This window comes from Miniopterus schreibersii (assembly GCF_964146895.1).
Source record: "Miniopterus schreibersii genome assembly, chromosome: 4".
In the NCBI taxonomy this organism is placed as follows: Eukaryota; Metazoa; Chordata; class Mammalia; order Chiroptera; family Miniopteridae; genus Miniopterus; species Miniopterus schreibersii.
The window spans coordinates 17,234,035-17,256,465 of NC_138105.1; the positions used below are offsets into that span (position 1 = coordinate 17,234,035).

A 22,431-nucleotide genomic window follows, 5' to 3' on the forward strand; every position below is an offset into this window, starting at 1 on the left:
GTAGGTAAATATTCCTGTCACAGCAGGTGTGGGCCTGTGAATTCAGGCCGAGAGGAGGGTGTGAACCGGCTCTGTGAAATGGACACTGACAGCGGCAAACCTTCCAAGGGGAGGAGGGAGTGAAGAAAGAGCAAATATTTCCCCAGGGCTCAGCCGCAATCGTTTTCCTGGAAATTTCCAAGCTGTCATTCAGCTAGCTTCTCGGTAGCCTGGGGCCCTCCTGGACACTGAGGGCAAAAAGTCCTCCTTTTGTTCTCCTGTGGAGCTCAGTACTCACTTCGCTGTCCACATAAATGGGTCCTTCATGCTCCTAACTAGGGCTACTGGAAGCCACGCATACTTAGGATCCAGCGAGGCTTCCTTATCCCACTGCTCTGTTTTACAGATGAGGAAAATGAGCCCCCAAAAGCAATGTGTTTCAGGGGCAGGGTCTCTGGGTCTCTGATCTCCTCACTCAAGGCGAGATATAAGATCCTTATAAGATCTGTGATTTTCAAGCTGTTGGGTTCCCGTCAATGAGAGGCCAGGGACATGAAGCAGGCAGGGTCTCCAGCCTGACCAGCCAGGTACCCACACAAAGCAACATATGGTGAATACTCATTGAATGAATGAGTGAATGAATGAATGAATGAACAGTGCTTCAGAGTCCCTTTTACCTATATTGGAGCTCCAGGTAAGACTCTATTAGGAAAAAAAAGGTTCCATATGTGAAAGCAAGCTTGAAAACCACAGCACTGGACAGTGCTGACCTCCCATTTACTATTGGATTTTCAGTGCAGAGCTGATGTTGGAAGGGTGGGGAAGAGAGACGGGGGGAGAAGGTGACCTGAGGAACCTTGAACCATGGCTGGCAACTGGATCATTGGATACACTGGATCACTGCCTCCTTCTATTTCAAAAGTCCTAAATCTGTAGTCCTTGGACCCCCCTGCATACTAGGCAAAACTTTGTGTACAGGCATTTTTCTAAGCAGAAGATACAAAGTTCTCATCAGATTCTCAAAGGAACAGATGACCTATAAAAGGTTGTGCAGCACTGCTCTAAGTCACGATCTAAACCTCCACAGACATGGGTAATTTTAGTTATAAGGAGTCTGAACATTTTATAGCAAGGAAATGGCAGGACAGAAAAGGCTGACTGGCCCAAAGCCACGGGGCAGGTTTGCTGCTGGGCTAGGATCTGGATCTGGGATTTAATAGATCTTTATTGATTTCAGAGAGAGGAAAGGAGAAGGGGAGAGAGAGAGAGAAACATCAATGATGAGCGAGTCATTGATCGGGTGCCTCCTACATGCCCTGACTGGGGATCGAGCCCACAACCCAGGCATGTGCCCTGACCAGGAATCGAACCCTGATCGCCCGGATTGGATCCTAGGTCGACACTCAACCGCTGAGCCACACCCAGCCGGGCTAGATCTGGGATTTAGTATGATGTTCATTCTAATGTAACAAGGGTTCTTAACCTGGGGCCCCTGGGTGGGCTTCAGGGTCTCCGAACCTGCTGAATTGCTTATAAAATTGGGAGGTGCATTTTCTTCCGTAAGGAGTCAGTGCTTTCATCAGATTTTCAGGTGGTCTGTGACCTAAATAAGGTTAAGGATCACTGCAGTCCTCTAGGTTAGTCGTCAGTTCAGCCTTCCCTGCAAAGCCTTAAGAACACATGGGCCAAGCTACGCTGAGGTGGGGGTGTAGGTACTGGGGGTTGTACTCTTGCCTGCACCATGGAACCCCCTCCTAGCACGCTAACACCAGACAGGGTATGGGGGACAGAACTGAGTGGTCTGAACAGGAAGGTCACAGAAACTTCTTGACATCAGCCAAGATGTCAAAGCTGAGACTTTGGACATGCTCAGAACGGTTTCCACCAAGATGGGCTCTGTCCCCTGGGAGACTGAGGGAGCAGGGGAGCCAGCAAGCACTCAGTTAAATGTCATCTTAATTTGGAAAGCGCAGAGGGACATTTTTTTTTTAATCAGCAGTCAGCTGTTCTCCAGCACCAGGAGTGCAATGCAGCGCTCACATGGAGCCTGGGGCAGCTCAGAGATTGACAGGCAGCCTTGTCACCCGACTTCAGCTTGGCAGCTCACTGACCCTACCTCTCCTCTGGCTGAAACAAGAGTGAGATGGCAGCCTAGCCGGCATGGCCAGTGGTCAAGAGTCAACCTATGAACCAGGAGGTCATGGTTCGACTACCAGTCAGAGCACATGCCTCGGTTGTGGGCTTGATCCCTGGTGGGAGGGGTGCAGGAGGCAGCCTATCAGTGACTCTCATCATTAATGTTTCTCTCTCTCTCCCTTCCTCCCTCTGAAATCAATAAAAATATATTTTTTTTAAAAAAGAGTGACACGGCAACCACCACCCTTGTAACACTGGAGAGAACCAAATCCCAAAACGGAGAAGACAGGAGGGGGGACGCTCAGCTGGGCACGTAGTATGTACCTAGAAAATAGGTCAGCATTTTCCAGCCCTAGTAAGTATTGGGTGCATTATAATGGGTAGGGCAAGGAGAGAAATATGATCAGAAACACTCACTCAACAAACATTTTGTATTTGATGAGCAATTACTATGCATAAAAAGTAGTACTAGGGCCTGGCCAGTGTAGCTCAATGGTTGAGCCAAGCGGTTATTGGTTCCATTCCCAGTTGTGGTGCATGCCTGGGGTTGCAGGCTCGATTCCCAGTAGGGGGAGTGCAGGAGGCAGCTGATCAATGTTTCTCTCCCATTGATGTTTCCATCCCTCTCCTTTCCTCTCTAAAATGAAAAAAACACATATTTTTTTTAAAAAGTAGCACTAGGGGGTGGGGCATATAGAATCAATCTCTTCAACAAATATTTAAAGCACCTACTAGATGCAGGGTAGGCTTGCTGTTGGGTAGAGAAGTGGCAATGCAGAGTCACTCATTCACTAAATATTTACTGAAGGATGATAAGAAACAAGATGGGGTAGGAAACAGCTGCACCCGCCGCCTCCCGCAACCACATCAAATTACAACTAAAATACAGAACCACCAGCACTCAGAGCCTCCTGAAATCTGGCTGAACAGAAGCCCTACAACCAGGGAGCTGAAGGAGCACCGAGACCGGTAGGAGGGGCGGAGACGCAGGCGGATCGGGGCTGAATCCCGCAGACGCAGCCACGGGCCCACACCCAGTGCCTCGGTTGAAACCCGGGAGGGAATCTCGGCAGTGGGGGTTTCCTGGAGCAGTGAGGGGTTCAAGCCCCACAGCAGGCCCCCAGCCCAGGGCTCCAGGGCCGGGAAGAGACGTCCCCACAACTCCGGGCTGTGAAACCAGCGGGGACTGTGGCTGAGGGTCGTGGAGGCTGCGGGAGCCCCAGTAGCTCCTCTAAAAGGGCCCGCGCACGGACTCACTCGGACAATCCCTCTGAGCCCAGCACCAGGCTGCAGCTTGAAAGGACCTGGGACACTCGGGGAGGAACTAACCTGCCTGAAATCTGGGCGAGAGGTGGAGGCACAGCTTTCTCCCCGGCAGAAGGGCTGGAAGAGGCCATTCTCCTTTGGCGAGTCCTCCCCGCACACAGCCGGCAGGCAGGCGCCATATTTGAATCGCCAGCACCTGACTCTCACCTTTGGCCCCGCCCTGTGATTCCGGGAGGCCCCGCCCCTCCCCACCTGCAGGCTCATCCAGGCCATTTCCAGTGGCTTTTCTGTGCAAGTGGCCTCTCGAGCATCATGCTTAGGCCTTTCCTAAAATCTCTCAAACAAGCAGCAGTGGGCCCCATACAGCTTGATAAGCGGCCCCGGGCCTGACACTAGGAGCAGCTGCATTGGCTCATAGCTTGGCCTCTCCTAGACACCTCCAAGCCCAGCACAAGTAGCAGCCAACTACGGTTTGCTGTGTAGCTCATGCTGGGTGGCCCTGGGCAAGGTACTGGCACAGGCTGAATTTGCACCTCCTGGGAGACCCCAGAGACAGTGCACCTGGTGGTCAGACTCGACTACGCTGGATTACGACCCTACCACAGCCACGAGTGACACACTCAAGGGGCACACTTGGTGAACACCAAAGCTCCACTGAAGTAAATCCTGCTCCACAGGGGTGTCTCCAGCACAACAGCTCTTTGGCTGTAGTTGCAGCTGGTCCTCACAGCTGATTGGCCTGGGGGTCAGTTCCTCCCAGGGACGCCAACAGTAACCAAGACCCAACTACAACAGGACAGTGCACACAGCCCACACAGCACCTAGAAGGCCCAGCTCAGGTGACTGGGGAGGCTGAGCCACTGGACCCTACAGGACACCTACTACACAAAGCCACTCACGAATTCCAGGAGACATAGCAGCTGTACCTAGAGCAATCTGCAGGGAGCCGGCTCTGTGCTCAACTCCACAAGGGAAGCATAGAAGTTTGACATAGAAACAAACACCTGGAAGCAGCCAAAATGTGAAGGCAAAGGAACATGTCACAAAGGAAAGAACAGAACAAATCTCTAGAAGAGGAACTAAATGAAATAGATCCAAGCAAGCTAACAGATACAGAGTTCAGAATTTTGTTTATAAGGATGTTTAAGCAGACTGTTAGGAAAATAACAGAAAATCGATAACATAATAAAGTACCAATTTGAAATGAAGGCTACACGAACTGAAATGAAGAATAATTTACAGGGAATCAACAGTAGAGTAGAGGATGCTGAGAATCAAATCAGCAATTTGGAACATGAGGAAACAAAAAACACCCAACCAGAAGAGCAAAAAGAAAAAAAATCCAGAAATATAAAAATAGTATAAGGAGCCTCTGGGACAACTTCAAGAGGCCCAACATTCATATTACTGGGGTGCCAGAAGGAGAGGAAAGAGACCAAGGAATTGAAAACCTATTTGAAAAAACAATCACAGAAAACTTCACCTACCTGGGGAAAGAAATCGACTTACAAGTCCAGGAAGCACAGAGGGTCCCAAACAAGAGGAACCCAAAGAGGCCCACAGCAAGACACATCATAATTAAAATGCCAAAGGTTAAAGACAAAGACAGAATCTTAAAAGCAACAAGAGAAAAGCAGTTAGTTACCTACAAGGGAGCACCCATACGACTGTCAGCTGATTTCTCAACAGAGACTTTGCAGGCCAGAAGGGAGTGGCAAGAAATATTCAAAGTGATGAAAAACATGGAACTGCAACCAAGACTGCTCTACCCAGCAAAGCTATCATTTAGAATTGAAGGTCAAATAGAGCTTCACAGATAAGAAAAAGCTAAAGAAGTTCATCACCACCAGACCAGCACTACAGGAAAAGTTGAAGGGTCTTCTTTAAGAAGAAGCTAATGAACATAAGAATCTGACAAACTAAGTAGATCCAGAGACATTGACGCATGCAACAGACAATCATTTCTGAGGAAAGAGGGAAAGGGGGTGGAGGGTGGGAAGAGATTAATCAAAGAAGTTATATGCATAACCCATGGAAACAGTTAATAACGGGGTGAAGGCCTGGGAAGGGGGTGGGAGGGAAGTGGAGGGGATCAATTGGGGGGGAAATGGGATACCTGTAATACTCTCAACAATAAAGAAATATTAAATATATATATACATATATATATATATTTACTGAACATTGCATTAATGCTGAAGATATAATGAACCAAACAGCCTTGTCCCCACTGTAGTGTCAGGGCTCCCTGAAAAGAGCATCTTGGGATAAGGAAACTGAGGCAGCAAAGTCTTGCACAAGGGTCTTGTTGCTGAGGGCACCAGGCCCTGAACCTCTGGTCACTCAGTATCCTGACCCAGGCTGGCTGTGCTGATAGGGGCCACCTCCCTGTCTCTCCCCTCACATTTCCTTTCAGGGCACTGACAATGAGTCATTAGTAGTGGAATTTTAATGGCAAAAGCACAGCAGTTCTGGGGCTCTGGATGAAGCCCATCCCTTGTGGTTGTGTAGAGACCGCAGTGACTGAACAGTCAAGGATTTCTGGTCCCTTGACAACATCTCACGACTCTCCTGTCCTTCCCTCTCCATAAGAGCTTAAAAATATCCACCTCTATGTTGGGCACCCCAAATTGAATCAGTACTTAATTTGTAATGACTGAGGGGGAGGGAGGGCCAAATCTGGCAATCACCACAGGATACCCAGTGTCCCTGGACAGTCTGAACTGCCCTTTGGCCCCAGGCATGGTCAGGAGGCAGTGGTAATCAGAGAACCCAAAATGGCAACAGGAGGGGAAGAGGCTGGTGCGTAGGCTCCACAAGAGGACCAGATGTGACATTTTACAGAGGTACCCGACAAAGGCTCATGGGCAATCTGCAGGGAGCCGGCTCTGTGCTCAACTCCACAAGGGAAGCATTGGGTTAACCAAGTTCTTTACTGCAGGATTTCTTGGAACCTTGAATATGCTGATGTGCATTGTGAATCTATAAAAGGGGATGTCTAGTGCAGCGCTTCCCAAACTAATTTGACCACAGAAACTTTTTTTTTTTTTGCAGTGAGTGAGATTAGTGCACTGCACAGCTTAAAACCCTGAGCTTTAACCAACGTGTGCACTGAGCCCCTACCTGCATAGGCCCTGTACTAAGTGCTGAGGGTACTAGAATACAAAGAAGGCAAGGCTGCTGCCCCCACATGAGGGCAGGGTGAGGCCAATGTGCAGGGCAGCCCTGGAAAAACTGCAGGAGGCAGGGGAGGCAGTGGAGCTAGAGGAAGCTTAGGACCCCAACTGTGACAGGAAAGTGTGGCAGGACCACTAGAGGTTGGGAAAAGGGGTGAGCAACAGAGAGGGTAATGTGGACCCCTCCTTCAACTCCTCCAACTCCTCCCACCTTTGAACTGGCCAAGCTAGGTGGTCTTTCCCATTTGAACAATCACTAGGGGTTCTGGTCTTCAGTCCCTCCCATACTCCTCTCAACCACATCTATGCTTACTGAAGTTGGGCTAACATCCAAAAGCCAGGGCACAGCTATTCACAAATTCAGTAATTGGAGTCATTAGCGTTGACTCAGAACTGATTTTTTCTAAGTCTCTGTCTTGGAGAAGCTTTTAAGACCCTTTAAATTGGTTAATGGAAAGTTTAGAGATGAGAACGGAGCCTCAGCTTTCAGCTCACCCTGCCCGTCTCCCTGGCTCTCCCCAACACACTCAAGGGCAGAGTGATGAGATAATCCCGTATCTGTTTTATTAAACTCCCATCCATTTCTGGCACACCCTTCACAAACAAAGATCTCAAAATCCACACTCTCTTGCTCCAAGAGTCCAGGTGCTCCATCTCCATTCACTCCCCCACGTCGGCAGGACAATAAAAATGCTTTCATGTAAAATTACAGGGTGAACAATGCAGAAGAGCCCTGGGCCAGGGGTCAGGAGGCCTGGCTCCTCTCCTGGCCTGGTGACTCACACAGCCATGTAAACACACCATCACTCGGCCTCCTAGGCCTACATGAGGACCAAGGTCCGGTCCACAGTGAAATGCCCCACCAGCCCCACAGGGTAGGAGGGGAGACACCACTGCCCTTGGTCTACAGCTGTGGAAGCAATGCAGTGAGTCAGGCTACCCACTGCTTCAAGGTGACATGGCCATGCAAAGTGACATGGCCAGAACCTGGGTCTTCAGATATTCTCCTCTTCTTTCCTGTGCTGGGGCAGGTACTTAAGGTTGTTTGGGAAGGTGGGTGGATAACTGGCCTCTTCTTTGGGACTCAAGTTGTATATCTCTTCTGAGAACCCACAGGCTCCATCTTTAGGGCTGAAGTGAAGAGTCTGAAAAAGGTCAAGCAGATACATCAGGCATTTAGGAAAGAAACTCCTTCCAAAATATACACTCATGAATCTGCTGGAGATGAACAAAAGCGAACTGCCTCAACTCCCTGAGTTTTAGCTGTTCATGGAACCTCCTCAGGACTTCTGCCACCTCTCTGGGTCCCCGCTCCCCTTTATGCAATGTCATAATGTTTTCCTTTAACTGGATTCCCTCTTCTTACTGTCTGTGAAACTACAATATGCCAGTCACATTTTTACATTATATATTAAATATACAACTACTAAAATAAAAACTATCAATTCGAGTACCACCTAAAATCCTCTTGTGAACCACCAGAGGCACATGTATCAGATGCTGGCAAAAATGTAGTCTAAGCTTGAGGAAACTATGGGGAAGGAGGTGGTGACTGATTTGCTCAAAGACGAGGACTGAGGTGAGGACCAGGGTTTCCGGAGCCTTCAGTAGTTTTTCACAGGTCACTGAATGAATCCTTTTGGTGCATAGACCAGAAATGCTTGTAATTGTATCCACTGCTCATCTGTGAGGCCACCAACTGGGGGCAAAGGTCAAAGTAATTTATTAGCCATGCACTTGAAGTTGCTTAAGAACCTGGAAATTCCACTGGAATTTTCATCCTGGAAAGGGATACTGACACCTGTTTTTATTGCCATCCAACTTACTCCCTGCCCTTCCCCCAAGCACCAGTAAGAGGTACCAGTGACTGTGTTTGATCTCACCTTAGCCAAAACCCAGTCTGACGAGACTCCTTTCCAAGGGGTAGGGGTCTTGGGGGACAGCCCTGCTGGGGTCTCTGGAGCTGGATCCGAGATAGCCACTTCTGCAGAGGAGGCCAAGGCTCCCTGTGCTCCAGGCATGTGGGAGGCGTGAGGCTCCTGACAGCAGGGTGTTCAGGCTGCAGAGGGAGGGGCTGGAGAAGGACTTCAATCCTGTGACTGCCAGGTCCTTGCGTTCCAGGGCTTCGAGGAGAGGTGAGAGCTTATTCTTGGATTCCTACTTTGGAGCAAGGACTTCTTAAAGACTTGGTTCCCCCTGGCACTGTTAACCCACGCCAGCCCAAGTGACTCCTGGGTGAACAGGGCTCTCAGAGCCCTAGAAGGGTAATTCAGGGCACCGAGGCAGCCTCAGGACATCGTCTCTCCCTGGAAAACCACCAGAGCAGCTACCATTTGCTTAATACCTACTGTGTGCCAGGCTGTGCTAAGTGGGTAAGCCCTTTAGAGTCATCTCATTTAACCCTTACAGCCACTGGATGAGTAGAGTACTACTTGGACCTTCACATTCAGAGGCAAAGAAACAAGGTGCGGCCCAAGGACATGGAGTCCAAGTTCTGTGACGCACCGGGCTTAAAACAGGTTTGTCTGCCTGGAAAATCTGTGCTCCTACCCACCACTGGCGCAAGAAATGGCAAGGAGACCAAGAGCTATTGCCACCCCCTTCTCCGTCACCAGTACTGAGCTCAGGGGAGGAATCCTGTGGGCTCTGACTTGTGTCTGTACCTGCTGTCTCCATGGAAAAGAGGGTCCGCAACCTCTCCTGCGCAGGCTCATTCCCCAGAGCCGCAGACTGCTGGTAACACCTCACAGCCTCTCCCATATTCCTCTGCACTCCAAGGCCCCTCTCATAGCAAATTCCCAAGTGGAATCTGCTCTGTGAGTCCTAAAGGAAAAAATGAGATACACGTGCAGGACTGAAAACCTGAAATGCTAAGGCAGGAGGAAGGCAGAGCAGTCAGGCATGCTGGGTCTTCATCCACGCAGGTCGAGGCCGAGTGTGGACCCTCCCAGTGCCACGGGATCTCAACCGTGAAAAGCCAAAGGTCCTGAGCCCACCTGACACAATGGAGCCAAGGGTCCCTCCACCCAGGGAGTCCAGGGAGCAGTGTATAAGCTTCTTTCTCTAAGGCTAGTGCCAAAAGCATGCAAAGTGAAGTCTGCAGGAAGCACTCGGCCCAGCTAAGGGAAACCTGAGTCAGGCTCCTACGTTATCCTGAAAGAGCCAGGAGCAAGGGTGGGGCTCGGCTTCCCAAATGCCTTCCTGAATTTACCAAGAGGGCTGCACAGCATACATTACAGAGGAAGTATTTCTCCTCTTTTGAAAGGTTAAAAGGATGGCCCCTCTCTGCCCAAGGCTTGAGATCCTTTCTCTACTCACTGAGAACTATGACCTCGGAGAGGCAGTGTCAGGTCAGGTTAGAAGCCCAGTCTGCACAGCCAGCCTGCCCACTTCCAGCCTTGGCTCCACCACTTACCAGCTGTGCAACCTCTGGCATGTTAGCCCACTTCTCTGTGCCTCAGTTTCCTCATCTATAAAGTGGGCATAATAATGGCACCTGCCTTATTACATTGTCATGAGGATGAAATGTGTTAATATATGAAAAGTACTTCGATGACTGTTATTTTCATACCTTGAGTTGCCCTCATCATTAATCTCTCCCTCTCTACTGGAATTTTTTCATTATATTCAATCTTCCAACTTAAAAACAAAACACTTGGTTGATTCCCAATGGTCCAATTTCTCTTCTACAGTTAAATTTCTGGAAGGAGTTTCTATAACATGCTGACCAAAGTCTATGCAATAAGTGTATAAATGTGGTGGACTCATGGCTATAGACTGGCTTAGAAAGCAGCACTGGATTATTTATAAGGTCAAAACACCCACCCTGCACAAACCTAGAAAGACAAAATTCCTAGTGGGGTGAATAAGTGTGAGGCCTTTGCACCAACACAGGGTTAGCTGACAGCCCTTCGCGCATTTCTCCTTGTAGCATGCTGGGTGACTAAAGCGGGCAGGTGCCCTGCGTGTCCAGCACAGGGATATGAAGCCCACTCAGCCCAGTGAAGGCTCTGGCTCTTTCAAGGGAAGACAGGCACAGATGACAGTACTGGTTGGTGACACCAGTCCCTTCTGACAGCTACTACAGATACTTTGGGCAACACAGTGAAAAAGGGCAAGTATGCTGATGACAAAGAGTCCATGTGGAGGCAACCAGTCCATGTGTCTCTCTCACATCAATGTTTCTCTCTCTCTATCCCTCCCTTCTCCCTCTCTCTGAAAATCAATGGAAAAAATATCCTTGGGCGCAGCCGGCACAGCTCAGTGGTTGAGCATCGACCTACGAACCAAAGTCATGGTTCGATTCCTGGTCAGGGCACATGCCCAGGTTTCAGGTTCGATCCCCAGCAGGGGGATTGCAGGAGGCAGCCAATCAATGACTCTTACCATTGATGTTTATACCTCTTTTCCTCTCCCTTTCTTTGAAATAAATTTTATATATATATATATTATATTTTAAAGAAAGAAACAACAAAGCATTAACAACAAAGAAACACACTGGTCAAATACACTTAAGGAGTACAGCAAACCACAGAAGCCTTCTCAGTGATTCACAGTGACCAAAAGCTCAGATTTCCTGCACTAAAGATACCTGTTTAATTCAGTATTTCCCCAACCCAAATTCCCACGTATTACTTACGAACATCCCATGAAACGAGTGCTCTGTGGAGCAAACTCTGGGTGATGCTGCCTGATGCCGATGCCCCTGGTTCACAGACAGCTAGACACCACCCCCAGCACCTGCTCGGGGTCTTTACTCCACGTCTTCTGAGTTCCCTAGACTATCACACGTGTAACGATGCACCTTTTGTGTGTACAACTGACAAAGTGTTTTCATACCTGTTATCTTAGTCAGATTCTGATCCTCACAACACCACTGTGAAGTAGTAGACAGGCAGGCACTATTATCCCAACTTTAGAGATTAGGGAACAGGTTTGTATCAACAGGCGACTGGCCCAATAGTATGCTGGTTAACATTTAACACCTGGCTCTCCAGGGGAAAAGCCCTGCTCTATAGCATTTAGCAAGTTCTATGGTGCACAGTTGATTTTACACCACCAACAGCTCTCCCGCGCTGGTTGGAGCCAGCTCTATCTAGCACACCACTAGGCCTGTGCAAAGGTCACACGATAAGTCAGTGAGAGGCTTGAAGCCAACCCAATACTCCTATCAAAAGGTTCCCCTAAGCACAAGAGAACTCAGTACCAGTTCCAAAGTCCCTTCCTTTATCAGATTCGATCCGAAACATGCCAGATTACTGGAGATGTCATACCCCATTGTTGGCAGCAAGCCAAAGATATTTCACAGCTCTCTGCTCATCCAGGTACGGCTCCTTGGTAAAAAGCACCCCAAGGAAAGCTTGGGCCTGTGGTCAAGAAGGCAAAACATATTTTGGTGACTGCCAGGTCCCACATGTCCCAAGTGCTCAGGAGAGACCCCACCCATAGCACACACCTCTCTCAAGCCTGAGTCTGCAGCTTGCTTGAGCATGGACACTGCCCTCTGCTGCTCAGGGTCCCTCGAGGAGCCTGGGTCTTGTAGCAGGCACCTGGCATAGCGGTACTGAGCCAGGCAGTGGCCCTGGCTGGCAGCCAGCTGGTAACAAAGGACTGCCTGGGGCAAAGAGAGAAACACAGTTACTGTAAGCCTGCTTTTGCTTTGAGTGAAAGTTTTAAACATTATTTTAATTAAATAATACATCATCATTATAGATTAGTCAGAAAACGCAGATAAGCCAAAACGTTTTAAATACAGATAAAATGAAAAGTAGAAACACAATCCCAAGAAATCCTGCCTCCTTAAGATCACTGTTAACATTTTACTGCACAGCCTTGCAAATTTCTTCATATACATGTATTTACACATGTACACATACACATTATATATATTTACACGCACACATAAATGTGTGTATATAAGGAGAGGGGGAGAATTACATTCATTATTTTCTCACCTATTTTTTCATATAATACACCATGAATGTCTTTCCCTGCCAATATAGATCTAGCACGTTTTTGTTTTGTTTTTTAATATGTCTTTATTGATCTGAGAGGGAGAGGGAGAGAGAGAAACATCAATGATGAGCATCATTAATTGGCTGCCTCCTGCATGCCCCCTACTGGGGATTGAGCCTGCAATACGGGCATGTGCCCTGACCAGGAATCGAACCACGATCTCCTGGATCATAGGTTGGTGCTCAACTGCTGAGCCATGCCAGCTGGACTAGCATGTTATTTTTAAGGCCCACATAGATGTTATTAAACCAATTCTCTATTGAGGAAACTTCTGGTTGCTTCCCTTTTCTTTACCATCATATACAATTTCAAGAAATACATTCTTGTATATAACATCTTTATGTACTTATCCTACTTTTTTAGAATCAATTAACACACCAAAGTAACTTTCTGGGCCTTGAGGATACAGCTGCAAAGAAGGAAGACAAGGGCCCTGGACTGCCTGAGTTTGAAGTCTAAATTCCCAGAAGTTAGAGCTTTTTTAAAAAAATATATTTTTACTGATTTCAGAGAGTAGAAGGCAGAGGGAGAGAGAGCAACATCAGTGAGAGTCATTGATGGGCTGCCTCCTGCACACCCCCTGCTGGGGATCGAGCCCAAAACATGGGCATGTTTCCTGACCAGGAATCAAACTGCAACCTTCTGGATCACAGGTCAGTGCTCAACTGCTGAGCCATGCCAGCCAGGCTAGAAGTTAAGAGCTTTTTAAAAGTGTTTATCTCGCCCGGCTGGGCGTGGCTCAGCGGTTGAGCATCGACCTGGAATCCAGGTGATCGGGGTTCGATTCCCGGTCAGGGCACATGCCCGGGTTGAGGGCTCGATCAATGACTCTGTCATCATTGATGTTTCTATCTCTCTCTCCCTCTCCTTTCCTCTCTCAGAAATCAATAAAGCTATATTAAAAAAAAAAAAAAAAAAAAATGTTTATCTCACAGCTAGGAGAGAGACCAGACTTCCCCCATGCCCTGCCCACTGCTCATTTCTGGAGGTCACTCTGGGCCTTGAGGAACAGGGGATGGGTCTGGGGCAGGAGAGGAGGTGCGGTACCTTGCTAAGGTCCCTGGGGGTGCCTCTGCCATATTCGTGGCACAAGCCCTCGTTGTACTGTGCTTTGCTGTAGCCACGCTGTGCAGCTTTCTGGAAGTAGGAAAAGGCCACCGTGTGGTTCCCATTCCTCATGTTCTCTGTTCCTGTAAGAAAGCACAGGGCATAGACACTCACAGTTCCTCTGGGAACTTCCCCACATCCTCGGCCAGGTACCCACAGGCTTCTTCCTTTTTTTTATGCTGGACATTTGCATATATTTCATCCTCTGAACATTTCACTGGTTTGCCACACACATCAGTGGGTTCTGCCCTCGTCTACACCATCCTCTTGGTAATAGCATCCCGATTTCCCTTTGGGAACAGCCCTCCCCACAGTGCTGTCAATCATTGTGCCTCCTCTCTTCCCAACCAATGAGAACCTGCCTCAGGAATCTGACCCTTGATCTCCTTGTGACCGGTGAGGGGAAAAAACAGCTTTTGCAGGTTTATTCTGAATATAGTACTTTGAAGACACCATCAGTTATTGCCCTCTGGGTCCCCAGAGCTTCCCTGATTCCTGTCTTTTTTGAGGCTTGGCAGGTCAGCAGGTCTCAACAGATTCCTTCTGTGTTTGAGTTAGCCAGAGTGGATTTAGGCTGTTTGTAACCAACACAGCCTGACACAGCTGATATTGTTAATATTGCTTTATGAAGACACTGTGAGAGATAATTTAAGAGCAAAGACCTGAACTCAGGTGTGTCCAAAACCTCCAAACAAAAAGAAAAACAGGAGAGAAAATGGGCACAGCCAATTCTCAGCTCTCACCCTTGCTCAAGCTGTGCTTCCTGCCTGGGATATCTTTCTTGCCTCCACCATCAGGCCTTCACATCCTGTTTCTTCTCTAGAACCTACAGACCACACTCAGGCTTGAAACCCTTTTTTGGCACTTACTTAATATACAAGCCTTTTTCTCCAAACTAAACTGTTTCAAGAGGAGCCCTGTCTCCTCAATTAGAAAGTAAAATCCTGGAGGCAGATGCAGAAAAAGAATGTAGAAGAAATAACTTCGCATAGGGTGAAAGCTCTATACAAATGCAAAATATGATTATGGCTTATGCTCCTTTTGTGTTCTGTCACAGTGCTTAGCAGTTGCTGAATAAATGAATATATGAATGAAGGGATAAGCAAGAAAATTCTCAGAAGAGACTGTCTGCCCATCAAAATCACAAAAAGCTAATGAAGCAGAAGCCAGGTTGCATTCAACCAGCAGTGAATTGAAGATGCTTCCCTGCTGCCTGAAAACTCTCAGTCTAGGATTCAGAGCCCTCTTGTCCTTGAAAAGACTTGAGAGGGCAGAGGATCCCACCCTGTCCCCAATCCCCACACTGGCTCTATCAACACATCCTGACCCATCTACGCTTCTCAGTCTCCTCTGTCTCTAACCTAGACCAAACCACCATCCCATTTTGCTTAGTCATCAGTAACAGTCTCCTGTTCCCCCTCTGGCATCCCTACAATCCACATCTATCTACACAAGAGCCAGAGAGATCTTTGGAAAAAGTACATCAGATAATGTGACTGCCCCTCTTCCTGCTCCAGTGTAAAACACTCTAATGGCTTCCTGTTTCGGTTAGAAAATCCACACTGTGCCATGACTCAGAAAAGCTCACTTGATCTGGCCCCTGCCTGATTCTCTGAATTCACTCTCCCTGTGATCTCTAAGTTCCAGACACACTTACCTTCCTTTTGTTCCTCTGAAAAGCAAAATGGATCCTGCCTCAGGAACTTTGTACTTGCTGTTGCTTCTACTTGAAAAGCTCTTTCTCCAGATAGAAACAAGACTAGCTTGTTTTTGTTAATTAGGTCTCAGCTCAAGGATCTTCCCATCAGTGAGGGGCTTCCAAATCAAAAGTTGTTCCTTGCCCAAATCATGAATACATCCCCACATTTAATTTTCTCTATAACATTTATTGCCATCTGAAATTCTATTTGCCAACTTATTGTTTTCCTCTCCCCCAACTCCCATAGTAGTTCCATGAGTAAAGACTTTGTCTTGTGAAACACTATATCCCCAACACCTAGACCAGGGCTAAGCAAAAAGAGAATGCTCAATAAATTTGTTCTGAATGAATCCTAGCCTCTCAACTGCCTGCCCACTAGACTCCAACAGACACTGCTCAGAGTCTGGGTCTCCACACTAGAAGGCCTGAAGCTTAAGTCTCTGTGAAAACCCGGACAAATGGTGGAGAGGCATCTGGAGTCTCCGTGGCTAAGAACTTCCTATTCATGCACTTGAGGGCTTACTCTGAACTGCAGGAGCCTGCTCTTGCCTATGTGTGGCAGAGAGTGCAAGGTGTCCTCCAAGATTTATTTTCTCCTTCTTACATAGTAGTAGATTTTTCAGGTAGACACATGGTCATTTAGCTAAAAACTACATTTTCCAGTCTCCTTTGCGACTAGTGGTGACCATAGGCCCACGTTTTGGACAATGATTTGTGCAACTTCTTGGTGATGTCCTTAAAGGGAAGGAGTGGCTCTTTTGCTTTCCCACCTTTCCTCTTCCAGTTGGTTAGAATATGGATATGAGGGCAGGAGTTAGAATAGCCAAACAGGACCTCAAGATAGGAGCCAGTTTTAAGAATGGCAGAGAGGTTTGAATGCGAATGGATCCCTGACACCACTGTGCCACCATGCCAGATTTGGTCTACCTACTTGGGAGAAAATAAACTCTCCCTGGTTTAAACCACTCCCTACCCTGACTCTATTTGACCTTCTCCATACCCTTTCCATTCTCCCATCTGCCTGCTTTGAGGCAAGGTCCACCTAGTTACCCAGGAAGTTGAAAGCGATGGAGACACTGAGCTGGAAGAGCTGCTGAATGGAAGTCACAGCCTCCTCGAGGGAAAGCGTTTTTGATTTATCTTGTTCCTGGGGAAGAAATATGAAGATTCACCATGAAAAGGTTCACTGGGGTTGCCACTGCCCGGGGCAGTGTTAAAAAGATCCAGGTGGTCAAATCTGGACAATACCTGTTTTTCACCAGTGGGGTGGGGCTGGGCTGGTTTTGCCTGGGAGCTGAAGCTACTGCTGGTGTGCAGGAAGCCAATATCACTGGAATCTGCAGGGGAATGGCCGCCACCCAGCCAGGGCAAAGGAGAAAGTTATTTCTCCTCTTCTCCCACTTTCCCAGTCGCCCAGCCCCTCCATCAAGCACCACTGCCAGGAATCACAATAATTCTGAACTACCCCAGGAAGCATAGGGCCTCACAAGAATGACAAACCCCTTACCTGGCACATACAGCAAGAAATGTTCGTCTGTCCAACTCCCCACCATCCCCCCGCCTTCTGCTGATTCTAGGAGGTGGGCACATACCTTCCTCAGAGGGATCTTGAACACCAGCTGCTCTCAAGGAGCCACGTGAGGAGAAGCTCTCAGGCTGAGTGGAGGGTTCTTCCTGGCCCAGCCTGGGTTCCGTGAAGGCAGTGTGCCTGGGAGTTGGGCTGTCGGGTCTGGGGAGAATATGCCTCCGTAGTGCTGGAAAGAGCCAGCGACAGCAGTCACATGAGGAGGGGATCAGTACAGCCTACTTGGGCTTGACTGAGTCCTCCCTGAAGTTTTGGGGACCAAAGGAAGAATTTGGGAACTCCTATGACACCTCCTCCTCCATTTCCTTCACTGGCTTCCCTCTGCATGGGTTTAGAGGAGCTCCATTTATGCCGATCTCCTGCCCTAAGCACAGGTCACTCTTCTGCTTGAATTCTTCCAGTGGCAGGGAGGCATCTACTTTATTTACTCTGCGTTGTAGCCCTAGCACCTAACACTCTGTTTGACAGGAATACTGATAATGATTATATAATAAGAACAAGAACTTAAACTAATACTTACTGAGCACTTACTATGTACTAGGCATATACATCCTTGACATACATTAATTCATTTAGTCTTCCCAAGATACCTATAGAATGGGGTTCATTATTACCCTATTTTATAGATGAAGAAACTGAAGCACAGGGAAGTTTAAAGTGACTTGTCCAGGGACACAAGACTAGTATACAGCAGCTCTGGGACTTGAACTCCAACAGTCTGACTCCAGAGCCTTAACCAATTGGCTTATTGCCTCTGCACCGTGGCACATAACAGCTACTCAATAAAGATTCATTTATTAATGAATAACTGAGCAGAGAATGACCTAATTGGCTGAGAAGTACGCAGGAAGCCACACCCAGTATCTGAAGTATCCTGGACCCTGTGGGGCTCCCTCCATGGAAGGTGATGGGAGGATACTGAAGGGTAGATGTGGCCCACACCCAGGGGTGGATGGAACTTCCTCACATTCCCCTTCCTCTGACTTCAGATAGGAAAGGCAAGGAGCTGCTGATGGCTCTTTTCCTGAGGTGTGTCCAGAGATGCTTCCTGGCCCAGAGAAACTCCCAGGCCAGCCCTCCTGTCCCCGGGACTGAGAACTCACAGGAGCATGGATGCCACAAGGGAGATGAGAGGAAACAGTCCAGGGGACTGCGCCAAGAGCCACGCTCTGCTTGCCGAGGTCCTGCTGGCAGCGATGCCTGGAAGTGGATCTGCCTTGCCAGCTGCAACGCCAGCACAGCCAGGGTACCCTGGGAAAGACAGCACATCAGGGACACAGTTTTCCACCAGTCAGCTCCTACAGTCCCAGCCTTCGGCTCAAACATCACTTCAAGAAGCCTTTCCTGACTCCTGGTGAGGGCAGCTCCTCCACTCCATACTCTCACAGCACCCACATTTCCCCTCTGGAACCCCGATCATACTGGTACTTAGGCAATCATCTCTGCAATTATTTTGCTAAGGTCTGACTCTCCTGTTAGTCTTAAAGCACCACAAGGGCAGGAACCATGTCTGTTTTCCTCACCAATGCATCACCGGCACTAAGTACAGTGCTAAGATATACATGCTAAATAAATGCATGAGCGAGTTACTGAATAAACAAAGTGTAAGCAGGCAAAAAGATAACGTGGGAAGTTGAGGCTTTGTCACAAATGCAGCGACAGGTCAGAGTTCCCCACCAGGCTCACTCTTTCTCTAACCTGGCCCAGCTCCTCCCTTCCCCCCGTCCCAACCAAGCCACCCCTTCACACACACATTCACAGGTACAGGCTTGTTGGTGTCTCTTCTTCAACAGGTCTGCAGAAGACCTAAGCTAGCTCCTAGCCCAATGACTGCTTGGTTTTCCCTGTCCCTTCCTGTATATAGAAAGAGACACCCAAATATTTACTGTTGCAACAGGCACTGGGTACAGTGACAAACAAGAGAGTTTCTGCCCTGGTAGAGTTTATTATCTTCATTAAGGGAGAAAGACAAAAATCCAAGTACACAGGGAAATAGATATAATAACTACAAATTATGCTAAATTCCAAAAGGAAAATCAGGGTTTACGTGGAGTGTAAGAGGAGGCCTGACAAGATAGGGATGCCACCTGGGGTGATGTGTGAGCTGAGGCCAGAAGGAAGAAAAGATGCTGGCATTGTCAGTAACAGGGACATGTACCCAGGGCACAGGGGACAGCTTATGCTCAGGCCCTTTCACACAGGCCGTAGTGACGGAGCTGAGGGATGGCATCAGGACCCCTGGGATCCAGGTCGTTTCCCAAAGGACTCTCTGTGGGATTGCCTTAGGGTTTGGATCTTTGATAAAATGGGAAAATGCTCCCTTCTCCAAGGCTATGCCTCTAGTCCACAGCTACCCAGAAAGAAGTGCCCTTGTCATGGAGACACTCCAGGCACAGCTCTGCTAATGACACCCATTTACAGATGAGACAACCGACTCAGAGAGATCAAGTCACTTGCCCAAAGTACACAGCATAGAAGTGATACGGATGAGATGTGACAGACCCAAGAGTGATATGTGTGCCAACTACATTCTGATGACCTGTAAGCACAACTTGGAAGACAAAGATTCTGCCCCTATTAGATTGAGCATCTGACTTTACAGATCAAATTCAACAAACATTTACTGACCAACTATAATGGGCCAAAATCTGTACTAGGTGCTTTTATAAGCCATACTAGGTGCAGCAACCAACCAAGCTATAGAGAGCATGGTAGGTAAGAGTATAAGCTCCAGAGTAAAATCTGGCTCCTCCACTTAAAAGATGTGTAACCTTAAACATGTTACCTGAAGTTTCAGAGCCTAAGTTTCCTCATCTATAAAATGGAGACATTTCCCTTACAAGATTTTGCAAGGATTAAAGAAGATGTTGCACATATAATACTTTACATTAACAAGTAAGATATTAGCTATTTAGCACTATTTATTATAAGCTCCATGACGGCAAAAATCATATCTACCTTGTTCTCTGCTACTTCCCCTAGTGCCTACCAAAAATGCATGGCTCAGAGAGGTGTTAATAAATGTTTACTGAATAAGAGGAGGAATAAATACAAGGAGGGTAGGGGATGGGGAGTAGCTCTACCTCCCTAACTATGCTCCAATGCCACAGGTTACTCAAAATTTGAGTATGGGTACAATGATGCCCTAGCTCCTGTTTCTAGGCTCTACTTCCATGCAGGATCATTCTCATCCACACTGAAGGTAAAGGACAGGACTGAGGAAGCCTTACCCACGATATGGCATCCCACAAGGTGTTTGGGGAGACACGGCTAGACATCCACTGGAAGGCATCCTTCCATCCATGGGACCTTGGGCCCCTGCTTGTGCCTGGACCTGGGCCATGGGGGCCTGACCTAGATGATGTAATAGAGGCCATTACGTTCTGTCCCAGGTAGGGGGAGAGGGAGGCCAGGTGAGGAGACTGGTGACAGAATGGCAGTATCTCACCTGTCAAAGCTTGGTGCAGAGACCAGCAGGGTCGAGGAGGTAGTCTGAGACCCATCTGGGCTGGTGGACTTGGGGGTCACCCCCCGGAGGCCAGGTCCTAGCACACGGGGAAAAGCTGGCAGAGCAACAAAAATCAGTCACCTTAACATAAACAAGACTGAGGCAATGGCGGTCCCACCTCTGACACTTGACAGTGCCCCACCCCAGGAATCTCTAGCATCTGCCCCTGCAGAGGTTCTTAAAGGACACACGTGGGAATCATTTGTCTAGTACAGATTCCAGCGTGCCACCCCAGAACCCATAAACCACATCGTTCGGAGTAGAGCATCTACATTTTGATTAAAGCTCCCCAGGCTATTCTGATGTTCTCGTAGGGCTCACAACCACTGTTCTAAAATGACCAGGCATTCAGACACAAACTCTCGCTCAATATTTGGAGCAATTTGTCTCTAAATCTCTGCCTACTCTATTGGCCTCTACCCCTTTCATTGGCTCCCCCCACGTTTCAACAGGCACACACATCTCCAGGCGCTAAGGCTTGGTAAACTCTACCCTCTTCCCACTAGCCCCGCCCACACCTCCCATTCCAGCAGCCGCCTTCCGGTGCGCAGCCCCGCCTCTCCTCAGCTCTAACCCCGCCCCCTGCTGCTTTGGCGGGCCTCCCCCGCCCCCTCCGCCACTTCCAAGTTTTAGCTGCCTCAAGACGCGCGGCTCCAACGCCCCTCACTTCGGCTTAGGAGTCCCGGGAGGCGCCACATGTCGTCACCAACACCCTAGAGGCTCGCAACCGAAAGAGCGCGGCCCAGCCGCGGGGTAGCGGCGCCAGCGGCCGCTGCGGCGCCCTCCGCGACGCCGAACCCCACGAAGCTCTCGGCCAGCCAATTACAAAGGAGCCCGGCCGGAAGGACGGGGCTCAGCGAGAGGAAGTGGGGGTGTGGGCGTGTCCCGGGCTGGCGGGAGGTGAACTGCGGCAAGGACCGGGCGCGTGGCCTGCGGCCCGCACAAGAGTGGGCGGGGCTCGCGGAGGCACCGCAGGTGGCCAAGCCGAACCGCTTGAGAAGCGGGGCTAGAGCGGCCTTGCAGGCACCGTGGAGACGCGAAAGGGGGACAGCCTTCCGCAGGCCCCGGTGCTGGAGGAGGCGGGAGTAACGGGACCCACTGTGCGAAGAGCCTTAGGATCCCGCAAAGGAAGCCGCAGCCCGCGCTTCCGGCGCAAGGCCCTGTGCTAGGGGAGGGGCCGGGCCGACTGGTAGGCCGCGAAGAGCTGCTCGGGCGGGGTTCTGATGCCGGGGTTCCAGCTCTGGCTCGGCTTTTGTTGCACTGTGTAGCCTCGGGCCAGCCCCCTCCACTGTCTGGGCCTCAGTCTGCTCTGGAGAAGGTCAGATAGAGTGATCTCGACTGGTCCTAACTGGTGTGACAGAAACAACTTGAGTTTCTGCTTTTCAAATAAAGGGGAGAAACCCTTTCCCCCACCTCACCTCCTGTACAAACACCTGCCTGTTCATTTGAGCCCTCATCTTGAGACCCAGCGAATGCCATGGATGTGTTCTGCTGGGAATAGAATTATTCCTCTCATCGCACTTGAATCCATAAAATAAAGGAGCTCAAATTCAAAGATAAGGTTTTAGATTTCCTACTCCCTTCCCCCAGGTACCTGACTCCTGGGTAAGTGGAAGTCTCCACCCGGGGTAAAAGAATGCTGGGGGGTACCTACTTTTAGACACAGGCAATTAATACAACCAGACAGATGTATTCATTTGTTCAATTTTTGAGCCATATGTCAGCCACCACCCTAGACTCTGTGAAGGCAGAGTAAAGAGCATCTGTGGCCTCCAGTAGCACGTGGTCCAGTGTTTTAAGAGTGGCCTCTGGAATTCCACAAATGATTTGAATCCCAGCTTTCTTACCTCCTAGCTTTGTGTTCTTGAGCAGTTTACTTAACCACTTTAAGCGTCAGTTCCTTCATCTATAAAATAGGAAAAATAATATCTCATGGAATTACGTGAGGTTTAAATAAAAT

The 22,431-nt window shown here is 48.8% G+C and overlaps 1 protein-coding gene across 2 annotated transcripts; it reads right to left on the bottom strand.

The window, feature by feature from the left end:
- Positions 1-7,096: 7,096 nt before the first annotated feature.
- DELE1 (DAP3 binding cell death enhancer 1) lies at positions 7,097-21,303 on the bottom strand. Of its 2 annotated transcripts, none has more exons than XM_081134854.1 (13): positions 21,139-21,303; positions 20,412-20,526; positions 20,194-20,317; positions 18,067-18,214; positions 16,971-17,132; positions 16,627-16,715; positions 16,429-16,525; positions 13,620-13,762; positions 12,013-12,171; positions 11,831-11,923; positions 9,221-9,380; positions 8,441-8,680; positions 7,097-7,702 (listed from the first exon to the last, which is right to left on the bottom strand). In XM_081134854.1, the coding sequence occupies exons 1-12, from the start codon at positions 21,167-21,169 to the stop codon at positions 8,442-8,444; spliced, it is 1,560 nt and encodes a 519-aa protein (XP_080990980.1). In that variant the 5' UTR covers positions 21,170-21,303; the 3' UTR covers positions 7,097-7,702; position 8,441. The 2 variants fall into 2 exon arrangements, 1 of the variants encoding a protein (XP_080990980.1); XR_013998656.1 differs by having other exon boundaries at positions 7,098-7,702; positions 8,441-8,714.
- Between the last annotated feature and the right edge of the window lie 1,128 nt (positions 21,304-22,431).